This window comes from Falco biarmicus, chromosome W (genome assembly GCF_023638135.1).
Source record: "Falco biarmicus isolate bFalBia1 chromosome W, bFalBia1.pri, whole genome shotgun sequence".
Classification (NCBI taxonomy): Eukaryota; Metazoa; Chordata; class Aves; order Falconiformes; family Falconidae; genus Falco; species Falco biarmicus.
In genome coordinates, this window is record NC_079310.1 from 16,781,126 (window position 1) to 16,796,728 (window position 15,603).

A 15,603-nucleotide genomic window follows, 5' to 3' on the forward strand; every position below is an offset into this window, starting at 1 on the left:
TTGTGCCACTATTATTCTAAGTGGAGAAGTGCAGCAGAGGCATATCTCTCAGCTCATTTTAATCCCTGGAGCACAGAAGAGGAAAAAGAAGCATCTTCTCCCTTTCTATTCAGAACAATTTCAAAAGTTAGATGTTGTTTCGTGACAGACCAGTAGAAAAAAACAATTAAATCCCTGCTCTAAGAAAGGGATTCCAACAAAACCTTTGAAGCTACTGAAGTAGAAGGAAGTACTGGGTTCTCTGAAAAAAATTTACTGCAGAGCTCTAACTATAGCTTATCTCTATCTTCTGAATTTGATTACAAGGCTTACCTTGAGATATTATCTCTGGCACAATTTCCAAGACTGCAGGACAGGAAGAATAGGAAAAAGGAAGATAAGTGGATGGAATGTTTATGGGGCATTAGTTGGGACAGAGCAGTACAGTTTTACTGTAACTAAGTTTTATTTAGTTAAACCCAACCCACAAAAATACCATCACCTTTAAATGGCACTTTGCTTAAGGATGGAGTTATGGAGTTGACACCAAATACTGCTATACACATACAAATAGAAGATGAAATTGGGGGAAGGGGGAGAAATAAAAAATTAAAAACAACTCCCCAAAATGTTATACCCTCACACTGGGTCTTCATTAATTATTCCTCAGTGCATAGAGTGCATAGTCCTCTGACAGATGGCACAGCATCAATAGGATGTCTAAATTATACAGAATCCCTTATATTTAGAACACTACCTTATAAGTTTGTCTTTGATATAACCCAAGAAAGGAGTAGTCTGCAAATCCTGACTGCATGTTTCAGTCCCAGCAAAGTTAGAGGCAGGCTTGCAATATTGTTTGAATACTTGTCAATTAAGAATTTAAGGACCAGTAGGAATCAAAGTTTAAATGAACTGTTAAGAAAACAATCTTTAAGTCCAGCTCAGTTTCCCCAGCTTGCTAAATGAAATCACTGGTGATTAACTTAGAGGAAGCATACATTGTACCCAAGTATTTTAAAAGAACACCAGTCTTTTTAAACAGGAATGATTTAAGTGTTGTTTAGCTATCTCTGCCTTTTCTCTGCCTCCATATTTTCTGCAGGTCATCAGTTACAATTTATAAAGGCAGAGAAGTTCACAGAAGACTAGCAAATATCCAAAGCAATTGCTAGCCAGTTAGCTTTACTTTCCTCTTCCTTGCACTACTGTCTTGGCTGCACTGGTGGAGACAAGAATGCACCAGAACAAGAAGGTATCCTACAGATGCACACCACATCTCTACTGCATAGGCAGGAACTTCAGTTTTTGGAGTATTTAAGCTGTTCCCTTGTAAGTACAGCTCCCTCACCATCACAAATGAATTTGGACTCAAACTTCTTGAAATGGGAGGAAGAGGGTTGTTGTTTTGGGGTTTTTTTGGTTGGGTTTGCTGGTTTGCTTTTTTCCTTTGAAACCATTCTACCAGCACTTAACATCCTGGAAAAAAACACTTCTGAGAATTTTTAGTATATGATGTTTCTATTTCTTTGCCATAGGTGAAAATCTGGGTAAGCAATGCCTTTTGTTCCTTTTATTAGTGGATTGAGGTTTGTATGTCTCTCTTCACACAGAGTTTCTGCCCAAGAATTATTATATCACCTTCTGCTTGCCATGGCAAAGTAACTATTTGGACTAATGCAAGGAAATCTAGACTAAAATGCAGTTTAAAGGGAGGAAGCCAGTTGTCATGGTTTAACCCTGGCTGGTAATTAAGTACCATGCAGCTGCTCACTCACTCCCCCCTCACCCAGAGGGATGGGGAGAAGAGTTGGAAAGGAATGTAAAATTTGAGGGTTGAGATAAGAACAATATAATAATTGAAACAGAATAGAAATGAAAGAACAATAACGAGTACAACAGTTATAATGAAAAGAGGGAGAGAAAGAGTAACATCCAGAGGGAAAGGAAGAAAGAAACACATGGTACACAATGCAACTGCTCACTGACCAATACTCAGCCAGTCTCCGAGCAATAATCTACCCACCCTGGCCAACCCCCCAGGTATATATACCAAGCATGACATCCCATGGTATGGAATACCCCTTTGGCTAGTTTGGGTCAGCTGACCTGGCTGCACCCCCTCCCAATTCCTTGTGCCCCTCCAGCCTTCTCTCTGGCAAGGCCTGAGGAACTGAAAAGTCCTTGACTGAGTATAAACATTACTTAGCAGCAACTGAAACCATCAGTGCCTTATCAACATTTTTCTCACATCAAAGCCAAAACACAGCACCTTAGTAGCTCCTAAGAAGATAATTAACTCCATTCTGGCTGAAATCAGGACACCAATGAAGATAAAAAAGGAGAATTGTTAGTGTAGGATGCTTATCCATAAGAAGGCTGTTCAATGATGTTTTCATTTAGACCACCAGTCTACCTCACTTTCTGTACATTATATGTGCTGAGGTGTTCCTATACATGATGGTAGATCAATTGATGGCATTTTATAACCGATTAACTTCTGAAACTGGCCTATCACATTTTTGGCAGAGGACTTCTGACTAGAAGAGGATAAAGCTTTGAGTAATCTTTTTTAATTATTTTTATTACACAGCTACTTTACCACAATTAAGAGTATGTTCTTGCAGTAAAGAAAAAATACCTAGAAGAAAGTTATTTTAAAACCTGAAGTTTTCATCAAATTTTATTTTGATATTTAAAAAAAATATAAAGCTTTTCTAAACTTTAAAGGATATGAGAGTAATAACACTAGTTTTACTTTGAGTGTTCATGAATCCTGCAACTCAGATCTATAGAAGGGATGTTAAATCTAGTTTCCTCTCAGAGACAGGATTTTCCACTTTTGACTTTTTGCAAATGGTAAGCGAATAAGTTAAAACTTCAAAGAAAGGTGAGATATTCTTGTTCCTGTATTCCAAGACTTTGAAATTCTAAATATTCTAAATCAGTTCAACATGTTTAATTTTAAGAAGTCACTTTCACAGTATCATTTTACTTGCAACAGTGATGTTTTTATCCCTAGTAACTTAGTAGTGAGCTAAATTGTCCCAACAGATATCCCAACACAAGGCTCCTTATATGGAAGAAAGAATTAATTCCCAGGGTCTATTTTCAATAAATGTAAATTGAATGTGCTCATTCCTCGAGGAAATACAGAGCAGCATTAATTCACACAGCTCTGGGACTGGCACACACAACGTCCTCCCCTTCAGTCCATCCAAGAATTACTTGATACATCAAGTATCAAGCCACAAAAAGGCAGAGGACACAGAAATTAATGTCAAGAGGATTTAGGTCAAATTAGGATGCTTGCATCTTTTCATTATTGTATAATACTGTTAACACACACATAGTATTTTAAGTAAATTTTCCTAAATGCTTTTAGATTCTAGCCTCTGACTCCAGTTTTGGAATCATCATGGAATTTAATTAGAATGAAAAGCTGCACTTTGAAAGGGCTCATTCAGTGCTGCTGGTTTATTTTCACTTTAATAGAGAGACTCTAAAGAGTTAGAAATATTTAACCTAGAGTATTTGATTTAAAAGGCAAATGTTCCATTTTAAACTCCTTAAATTAAAAATAGTTTCTGAACATAATGAATGAAACTATTTAAGAAACCATTGTAAAACCAAAGACACATTATTTTCTTCATTGGCCAATCTTAAGACAATAATTTCATCGACACTCATTGCTATTATCCATTTTTCCTGTATTTGAATTTCCAGTGTCACTAGACTGCAAAGTGTAGTGATATTCACTACTTTTACCTACAGCAGTGTTTTTCAAGCTTTCAAATGATCAAATACATTTTGAATCCATAAAATCTGTAGCTTTCTTATAAGAACTGAAGTGTTTAGTTGTCTTAAAAAGCTTAAAGAAACAGGTTAAAAAGGACTTGTTTTAGCATTTTAAATTCAGCTGTTTCAGTAGACCCATCACTCATTTTTTATTTATTTTAGTGCCATCAGCTCGAGTAATTTTTCTTTTGTTTTTTTCTTAAAGCTCTAGCCCCGAAAGCCTTCTAGCCTCCCTCACTGAATTTCTTCATCTCTGACCCCCTACTCTCCCAGCGCTTCAAAACATGTTATGTGGCACATGAATCTGGACTCCTGTTTATCTTAAATGCCATATCTTCTCTTTAATGGCTGTTGTTCTTCTCATCTTTCCAGATAAGTTTTAACCACCAGGGTGACTAGTGATGGCCAGCATTAGGTTGTCTACAACCCATTTTTCTACATTTAGACCATTGTTTGCTTCTGTTCTGGTTTCAACTGTGATAGAGTTAGTTTCCTTCTTAGTAGCTAGTGCAGTGCTGTGTTTCGGATTTGATGTGAGAACAATGTTGATAGGACACTGACATTTTCAGTTGTTGCTGGGTAATGTTTATACTAAGTCAAGGACCTTCCAGTTTCTTGGGCCCTGCCAGCCAGAGGGCTGGAGGGGCATGGGACATTGGGAGGGGACACAGCCAGGACAGGTGACCCCAACTAGCCAAAGAGGTATTCCATACCACATGATGTCATGCTGAGTATATAAGCTGGGGGAAGAAGGAGGAAGGGGGGGACATCCAGCATTATGGCATTTGTCTTCCCAAGTAACTGTTACACATGATGGAGCCCTGCTTTCCTGGGGATGGCTGAACACCTGCCTGCCCATGGGAAGCGGTGAATGAATTCCTTGCTTTGCTTTCCTTGCATGTGCAGCTTTTGCTTTCCCTATTAAATTGCTCTTATCTCAACCCTCGAGTTTTACATTCTCTTCTGATTCTCCTCCCTGTCCCTCTGGGTGAGGGGGAGTGAGTGAGTGGCTGCATGGTAGTTACTGGCCAGGGTTAAACTTCCACAGCTTCATACAAACAAAACTGTGCAGCTCTAAGTGATGTTTCTTTTAAATTACCACAACTAGTAGAATGCTCAAGCCCTGTATGTATTACTGGAATGAGCAAAAATGACTGCAAGTGGCCTAATGTTTGAAACATTATTAAGAATGAATTTCACCAAATTATAGCCAAGAGTATTTTTCCAAGTAGCTCATAGAATAGGCTTTGATTACATGCAGGAAGTTAACCAAGTCAAGGCTGCTGTTTTGCAGACATTCCTTCTTCTCTGCGTGGCCTCTCAAAACTCTGAGGCAGAAAAAGAAGAAATGAATGCTCAACTCAGTGAGGTCTTTCCACAAGAGCATCCACTGAAAAAAAAACCCCTAACTATAAATTTAAATACAGTTCAAGTATGGCTTTAAAACATTTCAGTTTCTTCCCTGGAATTAACACATCCTTCCTGCTTGCTTTCAGAAAGTTAAAGGAACTCAAGGGGCAATACTAGTGGGACAAAGGAACTTCAGACTCAGATTATAATTTGCAAGCCATTATGGAGCTACACCAATGCAGAGGGAGCCAAAGGAGAAGCATACCTAGTGCTTATGGCAGAATTTCAAGAGCAAAGATGCCATTAATCTCTTCATGTACTCCCTAGCCCAGAAATGAAAAAAGCTTCAACAGCATCCTATATAGCTATTAATATAAATATACTTAATGGGAAGTAGCTATGGACTTTTCTACCTGCTTTTCTCTGGGATTTCTTAAGTGAATTTGATAACGGTCATTCTGTCATTTCAGATCTGGGCAGAAATTAACTGACACATGGGCTATTTCTGCTTATTATGGAAGTTCTATTTTCCATTGGCATATCTCTCTTCTTATTTCTCAATTTTTACTGTAGAGATTCTTTACTATGACAGAAAGAATTTTTCCAGTGGCATTAGTGTGTTATTTTTATTGCACCAGGTGGCTAAGACCTGGTAAAGAACAGCCATTACCCAATTTAGAAGAGCATTTTTACTGACTTGCTAGACACTTGTTTTAAACAGAAATAGTGCTAGAAGAACACAGAAGAAAAATTGCTTCAGAGTGAACAGTTATTAACAAAGAGTAAGTGATGAAGTGAAAATTAAATATAATTTTCCTCTGCTCTCATACATATGCAATCATGAAGTTCTTTTTTTTTTACCTTCTACATATTCCATTTCTCTGCTCTCAGAAATACTGAAATCAATAACATATTCATAATAAAAGAAAGTACTACATCCTCATCTCTTGCCTGTAGTATTCAGGCTCTCAAATACCTCCAAAATTTAGTTGGAGCTAAGTATATGAATAGACCACTTGTGAAATATATGCCTAAAATGATGAAGATGCCAGTTAACATCCCAGCAAGGTATCTGTGAATTTATGAAACCAGCACCTCAGGAGTAACTGTTTTGTGTGGTCTATACCCAGAAGCACAAGCATCAGTTTATACTCATTTTCTATCCAGGAGGTAGCTCTCATGATCCCAAAGAAAAAACACCTTGTAGTATATACAGAAAATAAACTCTGCAGAAAAGTTTAGTACCTGTCTGTAGTCTGCAGTTTAAACTCTTTGGTTAAAAATCATTAGCCATTTTCTTAGTATAAGCAACTGACAACAGAAAAAGAAAAAAATTCTATACCTAGATGTAAAAAAAAAATTCTACCCGTGAAATTAACAAGTCAATGCTACACTCTAAGAGCTTACTAGCATATAAAAAAGCCAATACTTGCATATTCTAAACCGTCTTCAGGTTTTCTGCTGATCTTTCTTTATAAATCAAAGTCAGCATGTCTGATACAGTTCATGGAATTTCCCGTCCATTTTCAATGGAAAATGCAGTTTCCGCAAAGCTCTTCAACCACCTGTCTAGAAAATAAACTATTGCTGTAATTTCAGGTTTTGGTGGAAACAAAGAGTAGATGTTAAGTTTCAAGTCAACTTGATGTTATTTGTACTTCTTAGATCTTATGCCTGACACACATTCTTTCACTGCATTCCCTGATGAAGCCATCTCCCCACTGCACACCTCCCAGCTGAACACTTGCATTACATCATGGAAAATGTAGTCTAGCTGGGTAAACTAGCCTACATGAATGATGCAACTAAGCACTAAAATTATGGCTTCTGCATCGTATGCTATCAAGTGCGGCTCACTGTTAAATCCAAGCAAGATGAATGAGTGCTTTCAACTGTAAGTCACCAAACATGCCATTTTCAAGCTAAAGATCAAAAATATTTAACTAATTAAAAATATTGGTTGTTCAAAAATGATACACCAAAATCTCTGCATAAGAAAGATGGTATCAGCTTTATTTGCTAGCTCTGATCTTTACTGCATATTATTTTCATAATATTTTACATTAGCAATGTAGCTGTAATTAGGGACAGAATTCCCTGCTACAAGCAGAGGTAGCATTTGGTATTTACCCGGTGCTATGCAGGAGTCATATCCTCAGCCTGACACTGTAGCTCATCAGCATTTTCTTTTTTTTTTTTTTTCGGGAAGGTCATTTAATTTGAGGAATCTGTACAATCCCGAATGGAGACAGAAAAACAGAAAGAATCCTTCTCACTTTATGCTCTGCAACAACTGCGAACATTACACACCACACCGCTTGCTAAAAATTAACCGGGACAGATGGCCAACACCAGCCTTCTTGCAGACCTTTTCGACACCAAACACAACACGTTAATTGCATTCAATATACTCACCGCGGGTCGTAGCACGGAGCCCTTCGCCTTGGGCTACCAGAGCGATTCCAAGCCGGACCATCTGCGAAGCGAGTCGGCCGCGTGGAGCTCGCACCGGACTACAACCAGCGCTTCCAGGAACCAGCCCGCCCCAACGCGCCCACAGCACGCGCGCGACCAGCGAGCCAGCACACGCCGGGCATCCTACGGGGCGGGGACTCACCACGCGGCCCAACGGCCGTAGCTACCATAATACTTATAATAGAAGGGAAATATTTGGGGCGCGCCTCACCGGCTTGTTGCGGGCACGCGTGGAGTCAGGCACCCCAGCTCCTGTCCCAGAGAAGCAGCATCCTGACAACGACACCCCAGCTTTACCCATTTCAGCCCACCTCTGAGGCAGGAGCCCAGGCCAGGCCACCTCACCCCATGTGAGTCCCCCTGTGGGCGCTTCCTAGCTGCCCTCCGAGGCGCTACAGCCGCCTCCCAGCAGCTCTCAACTTTCGTGGAGCTCCGGCGAAAGGCGAGCGTTGCTCTAGAGGCTGGACAGCCCCCGTCTTTCTGCAGGCGAGGGTGGCTGCCTCAGCCACTACCATATTTTCCGGCTACAGGGCGCGGTTCTCCTCATCCGCCCCCTCGCCGGCTTTCCTAGTAGAGGTGACCGAGTTGAGGCCAAAGCGGTCCCACCTCTCTATTCCATTCCCTATATGGTGTCAGAGAGGGGCGCTGCTAGCCACACCCCTTTTTTTCCCCACCAGGCGCTCGAGGCGCTCTCAGGCTTGCGCACATGACATCAGCGGGGGGGAGGGGAGGGAAGGGGGAGAGGAAAAAGGCAATATATCAGCAAGACATCCCTGTACCAGGAACGCGCGCATCATCCTCCACCAGCACACAGAACGAGCCTTTCTCGGGCCGTTCTATTTATGTTTGTGACGCCGATTTGCACTAGGCTACGCCCCCCGTCATGGGCGAGGCGGCCGGCACCGCCCCCCGCGACCATGTAAGGGAAGAGGGGGGTGTGACGTAGGGGCGGTTCTCAGCCACTCGCTGCCTTCCGGGTGCCATTTATAGGGTACAGTCACTTCCGCTATCCGCTTAGAAGCAGCGCGATCATGGCGGAGCGTGGTCAGCTCCCTTCTCCTAGCAAGCGCCTCTGCTGTAGACCTGGCTATGGCTTGGGGTGCAGGTTGGGCTACCGGGTGGGCGGTACTGGACTTAGCAGTGGGATGCTCTGTGCCGGATCCCCCCCCGCCGCCGCCGCCGTCGCCGCCGCCGCCGCCCCCCCCCCCTCCACCGCTGGGGGGGCTGCTACTCGGCAAGACCCAGAGCCCTGAGTCCCTACTGGACATCGCGGCTCGCAAGGTGGCAGAGAAGTGGCCCTTCCAGCGGGTGGAGGAGCGGTTCGAGCGGATCCCGGAGCCGGTACAGCGCAGGATCGTCTACTGGTCCTTCCCCCGCGGTGAGAGGGAGATCTGCATGTACTCCTCTTTTAACCCCGGCGCCGAGGACGCCGCCCCTGGGGGGTCCACCGTCGGCACCGCACCCAGTGGGGGCGCGGACACTACCGCCGAGAATCGCCTGCCCTTCCGTAGGGGCATAGCTCTGCTAGACGGCGGCTGTGTCGATAACGTCCTGCAAGTCGGTGAGTCATGGGCTGAGATAACGCTTTGGAGCCGGGCTGCGGCCACACGGGCAGGGTGCCGCCGGCCTCCTCAGCCGCGGGTCTTCTGCGTGTCAGCTGCCTGTCATCCAGGAAGCCGCCTCCCTTCCTGCGCGGCACCGGCGGCTGGAGCCACCCCGCTTCCTTGGCGCGCCTCGGCAGCCTTTTGGGGGGGCCGAGCAGCGCGGCCGAGGAGCTGACCCCCACGGCCCGGCCTGCACGAACCCTTCATTCTCAGGCAGTAATTTGGGCTGGGCAATTTACTCTGCCAGTCTCCTCTTTGCTTCCAGAACGTGAAGTAACTTTATCGCCCCGCACCGTAATATATCCACGGTACTCGCCGCCAGTGGCCAGCCCGGTCTCCAGCAGGGGGACCGGGCACGCTGCTCCCCGCCTGGCCCATAAACTCTCCCGACGGGTCGTGTCTGCTCCCTGTAATCAGGAGTGTGTAATCCTGTATGGCTCTACTTACTCTCGGCGCCCACCCTCGGTAATCCGGGTTATCGTCGTATCCCGGGCCACAATAGCGAGGAGATGCCTCGCCCACCCCTAGGACTGCTGGTGGAAATGAATCAGCAGAAGGCGGCCGGCGGGGGAAGAGGGCGGGATGCGCCGCAGTCCAAAATACAGAAATAAGAGGGTGCGAGACCTCAGGAACGGGGGGGAGGGGAAACCACAAACAAAGGCATTTCTGCGGCGGAGGCGAGACAGAGGGTAGGGGGTGTGATCCGCCAAAACGCGCCGCCGGGGGGGGGGGAGGGGAGGGGGCTGCGTTGGGAAAGGCCCCTAGATCAGGGTGATGGTGAGGAGCTGCCGCAGCTCGGGTGTGGAGGGGCTGCGAGTTACTTGGGGATGAGCCCCTGCGTGACAACGGCGAGGTGAGGGGGAAAACGCTGCTCTTCCTCCTCCTGGAACAATACTTCCCGCTTTCTCCCCTGCCCCCGGCGGCGGCCGCCGCCTGCTGTTACTCTTCACCCGCTACTGGCTGGCGCCCCTGGCTAACTTCTCCCTGCCTCCTTTTAACGGGCACTGGAGGTTGGCCGCCTCCACCGCCCGCTAGCAGCCCCCCCGTCGGGGCGGTGGTGGCCTTGCGGGGAAGGGGTTTATAGCTTCCTTGGAAACTTCGGCGCGGGGGGGGGGGGGGGGGGGGGCGGGCGGCGGCGGTGCGTTGCGTTTGCGCTTTCGCTTTGTAGGGCCCGGGCGTGCTGGCCAGTAGTGCGGTGATTCCTCGTGTAGGCGGCGGCGACTGGGCACTTTGTTCTCATTTTCACGTTTACTTGTGTTCTCTTCGGTTTTCTGTTCCCCCCACACCCCGAAAGAGGAAGCCAGACAAAAGAAACTATTGCTTCTCGCCGCCTGCTCGACAATCGGGAGGCAGGGCGGGACGGTGGCTCTGCGGGGCTGGTCTTTCTGTCCCGCCCTGTGCTGGGTTGGACCGTCCTCCGGCGGTGGTTCAGCTGTGGCTGCTGCTCGCCTTTTGTTTGCTGAGCCGCGCCGAGCTGTGGCGGCGCCTCGGTGCGGCGGCTCATGGTCGGACGCTGCTGGGCTCCCCCTCGGCCTTGTCCACAGCGGATTTCGCTTTGCGGGCAGCCTGCAAATGTGCCTTCTACTTTACGAAGGGAAACTGTTGCTGTTCCTGGGCTAAGCGCCCTTCTCTTCTGCTTTGGAGTTCGGTTTTAGACACTTCTTAAAATTATTAATTTTTTAACTTTTTGTTTTAAAAAAGGGGTTTACAGTTTTATTAACTTTTTCTTATATGTATAATCTTCTGGCTTTCTCTTTCCGAAGGTCTGAGGCACATCTGTGGTTCCTCAAGACTGACAAAACCAGAAGTAAAGCTTTTTTAGTTTGGTTGATGGTGCTGATACTTTCTCCCCTTCTGCTTGCACTTGATCTTGTTTGCAAGCAATGAGGAATGACAGGAGTGCACATAGGGTTTCTTGGCTGATTACATTTAAGCTAGGAATTCACTGAAAATAAAGCCAAGTGGTGGTAAATAAAAGATGTAATCTTTTCTAGGTCACCCAGCATGGGCTTGGCTCTGCTTGTTTTCAGCAGTGGAATAGGCCTCAATGAGTAGTTGTGAAAGAAAAACAGCAACTTTTTGCATAGCTTCAAAAGGGGAGTAATGTTGGCAAGGGTCAATAAAGAAGGAAAATATGCATAAATACAACAGGTGTTGACTGCTGCTTCTGGACCCCTTAACTGCATTCCAAACAAATGCTATATTTACTGCTGAAAATAGCTTGGCTTGGGTTGTTTTTTTAACCTTATGTGAGCCTCCTTTGGAAGGTTGTGCAAAAATAGTAGTGGAAGCTGGTGATATGAAACATGTCAATTGTATTAAGGACATTGTCTAAATGCCTCTTAAACAATGACAGGCATGGGACATTGTTCCTACTGTATTTAACGTTGGTGCAGCTCCACCTTGAGTACTGTGTGCAGTTCTGGGCCCTACAGTTTAAGAAGGATGTTAAGGGACTCAAATGCATCTAGAGGAGGGCAACAAAGCTGGTGAAAGGGCTGGAAGGAATGTCCTATGAGCAGTGGTTAAGGACTCTGGGGTTATCTAGTTTGGAGAAAAAATCTGAGGGTAATCCCATTGCTCTCTACAGCTTTCTGAGGAGGGGAAGTGGAGAGGGAGGTGCTGATCTCTTCTACCTGGGGTCCAGTGACAGGATGCATGGGAATGGTTCAAAGCTGTGTTAAAGGAGGTTCAGACTGGCTATTAGGAAGCATTTCTTTACTGAGAGGGTGGTCAAACACTGGAACAGGCTTCCTAGAGAGGTGGTCGATGCCCCATGCCTGTCAGTGTTTAAGAGGAATTTAGACAATGCCCTTAAAGTGCTTTAACTTCTGGTCAGCCCTGAAGTGGTCAGACAGTTGGACTAATTTTTTTTAAGGAAACAATTAATTGTAAATAACTTTCCATCAGTTATACAAACAGGGAATCTTATCTTATAGAAAGCTTTTATATTGGGTTGACCTAACAAAATTTTTCATTGTTTGTTTTTGGGTCAGTTTTCATGTTTTCCACTCTTCATTTTTCCTCTAATTTCAAGGCTTTCCTTGCTCCCAAGAAGTAAATTTCCATTTTCAAAGCTTGCTTTCAGTTTAGGAAAGCAATTGCATATCTGTCAGATGTTTCAGTATATAGCAATTCTTGAATTTGAGCTAGTTGTCATGCCAGCAACTGATGCTTGTGTATGTGTTCTTTCTGCACTCTGAGATGAACAATTAATTAAAAGCAAAATCTGTGAGGGTAGGCTGAAATGATTTGTCAACATTGGGCAAACTGGTTTCCTAAAAAATCAGTAGCTAGTTGCAGTGTTTTGCTATATCACTTTTTAATTAACCTGTTGAATATATGAGCCAGGGTTCAATTTTAAATAAGACTCTGGTAAAGTTTTAATTAAAAAACAACACCAAAAAAACCACTTAAAGTGAGAATCTCAAGGGTAGGAAGGATCTATAAAGGGATCTGGATAGGCTGAACTGATGGGCCAAGGACAGTTGTATGAGATCAAACAAGAAGTGCTGGGTCCTGCACTTGGATCACAACAACCCCATGCAATGCTACAGGCTTGGGGAAGAGTGGCTGGAAAGCTGCCTGGTGGAAAAGGGTCTGGGGGTGCTGGTTGACAGCATGACAGAACATGAGCTGGCACTGTGCCCAGGTGGCCAAGAAGGCCAATAGCATCCTAGCTTGTATCAGAAATGTGTGACTAGCAGGACTAGGGAAGTGATCGGTCCCCCTGTATTTGGCACTGGTGAAGCCACACCTTGAGTACTGTGTTCAGTTTTGGGCCCCTTGCTGCAAGAAAGATATTGAGGTGCTGGAGTGTGTGTATAGGGCAATGAAGTTGGTGAAGGGTCTTGAGCACAAGTCTTATGAGGAGCAGCTGAAGGAACTGGGGTTGTTTAGTCTGGAGAGGAGGCAGTGGCTCAGGGGAGACCTTATTGCTCTCTACAACTACCTGAAAGGAGTTTGTAGGCAGGTGAGTGGGGATAGGTCTCTTCTCCCAGATTATAAATGATAGGACAAGGGGAAACAGCCTCGAGTTGTGCTGGGGAGGTTTAGATTAGATATTAGGAAAAATTTCTTCACTGAAAGGGTGGTCAAGCATTGGAACAGGCTGCCCAGGGATGTGGTAGAATTGCCATCCCTGGAGGTTTTTTAAAAAAAAAGACAAACCTGTAGATGTGGTGCTTGGGGATATGGTTTAGTGATGGACTTGGCAGTCCTGGGTTAACAGTTGGACTTGATGATCTTAAAGGTCGTCAACATAAATGATTCTAGTATATTATTATGTACAGCAGTTTTTACTGGTGAAGGATAAAGTATATTCTGTGGCAGGCTAAGATATATCTGTATGGTTTAGATCTTAATGTCACTTGCTATCCAGGTAATCTAGATATGTCAAAACAAATCCTTAAGTTTTGTAGTAGTTAACCAAGTATGAGTGCAAAGTCATGGTAGTATAGGAATGCAGCTGACACCTCTTAACTTACTTTCTCTTTAGCTGGCTTTCTTTAGGGATTAGGTAGGAGAATTTACTGCATTGTTGTTTTTTTTTTTAAAAAAAAGCCCATGCTATTTTAACTGACAAAAGCTATCCTAATTTATGAATATGCTGTGACGGGAACCAACTTGAAATTTTTAAAAACCTTCATGTGTAGCAAGGGTACAGATTTAATGCAAATTCTGATTGCCTGGAATGCAGTCAACCTGAGAGCATGTGAATACTTGAGTACTTGTCCAACAACTGCACATGTTGTTCTGGGAGACCTGTCTCCTTAAACTTCCATATCTTTTTCCTTTTGGTTTACTATCTAAAGCTATCTATGTAAAAAGCTTCTCTCAGCTGGATGTGTATGCAGTTCTTGATGTGGCTTCATAACTTTGTGACCTGGATCACTAGAGATGTTGGCTGGTACTGTATGCTGGTTTACATTCTCCTTCTAGCTAATACCAATTATCATGATTTATGTGATGCCCATGCAACGCATTACCATGCTGTCCTCTGATGAGGTAGTAACGTGCATTCAATCTTTTTTGCCTTGGCCTCAGTGTTGAAGACCAGGATGTCTAGAAAACTTCTGATGTAAGTCACTATCTTAAAATAGGTTTTTTTCTGACTTAATTCTGTAAGTGTGTAAACAGACCAGAGAAGTGTAGAGAATTCCATTGTGGTTAAGTCAGAACTGATAAAAGGCCCGCTGTAGGAGCAGAGCAGTTGTACAAAATACTTTATTAAATTGTGTCAAATCAGGAATACACTGAAGTGTCTCCTAATGTGGGTTTTTTTACTAATGCTTTATTAAACATTCCCCTCTTGTACTTTATTCTTCATTTTTCAGGAGGGTTTAACTGCATTTAAAGTATATTTTAAGATAATTGTGTACCATCACATGCTTTAAAAAGGAGAGCTTAATCTTTTTATTTATGTATTTTTACCTGACCCTCTACTCCAGGGGTCCTCAAACTTTTTAAACAGGGGGCCGGTTCACTGTCCCTCAGGCACTGTTGGGGGCCGGACTATAGTTTGGAAAAAATGAATGAATTCCTATGCATGCTGCACATAATTTATTTGTAGTAGTGCACAAAAAACAGGAAAAAGAATGCAATACTTAAAATGAAGAACAATTGTAATCAACAAAACCAAATAATATTTCAATGTGAACTATGGGCCTGCTTTTGGCTAATGAGATGGTTGATGTTAGGTTTCGTATTTGTCACTGCTAGTCGTAGCAAGTGATGCAAGTGTTCATCAGTTAGTCTGGATCTGATTGGAGATTTCAGATGTTTCATTCGGGGAAAAAGTCTGCTCACAGACATAGGTGCTGCCAAAGATGGTTGCAATTTTGAGTGCGTGGTTCCCAAGATTATGATATGTCTTTGAAGGGAGAGATGCATAGAAATTAGTAAGGCTGCTTGATTTGAATGCATCTTTCAGCGAGTCACAAGTCTGTAGTTTGGCCAATTCCATTTGGTAAATCGGATCAACAGTTTCAATGTCAACAGAAAATGGGTTCCGGAAAAGCTGTATGTCCTGTTCATGGAGATGAAGCTCTTTAATTTGAAACTCCTTTTACAATATTTCCAGTACATCCATACATGTTTTGTTTGGGAATGCAGCTGCTGGCTTTTCTGCAGACAGGTTTTGAGTTGTGGGGAGATGGCAGAAGTTTTCCTCCTTTACTTGGTTAATGAGCAGTTCTAATTTGACTTGCAGTGCTTTCACATGTGAATACATATCACAGATGAGCTTCCCCTTTCCTTGAAGTTGGACACTGAAATTGTTGAGTAGCTCTGTTACATCTGTCAGAAACACAAGGTGTCATTTCCATTCTGCATCTTTGAGCTCTGGTGCTTTGTTTTTAGAAAGCACAAAATCATAAACCTGTGGAAGTAAGTCATA

General features: G+C 43.9%; 1 protein-coding gene across 1 annotated transcript in view; it reads left to right on the forward strand.

The window, feature by feature from the left end:
- Positions 1 to 8,623: 8,623 nt before the first annotated feature.
- LOC130141960 (zinc finger SWIM domain-containing protein 6-like) overlaps positions 8,624 to 15,603 on the forward strand; it is a 114,580-nt gene continuing 107,600 nt past the window's right edge. Inside the window, 2 exon segments of the mRNA XM_056323294.1 lie at positions 8,624 to 8,833; positions 8,835 to 9,163. Coding sequence (XP_056179269.1) covers positions 8,634 to 8,833; positions 8,835 to 9,163 — 529 coding nt within the window. The 5' untranslated portion in view covers positions 8,624 to 8,633.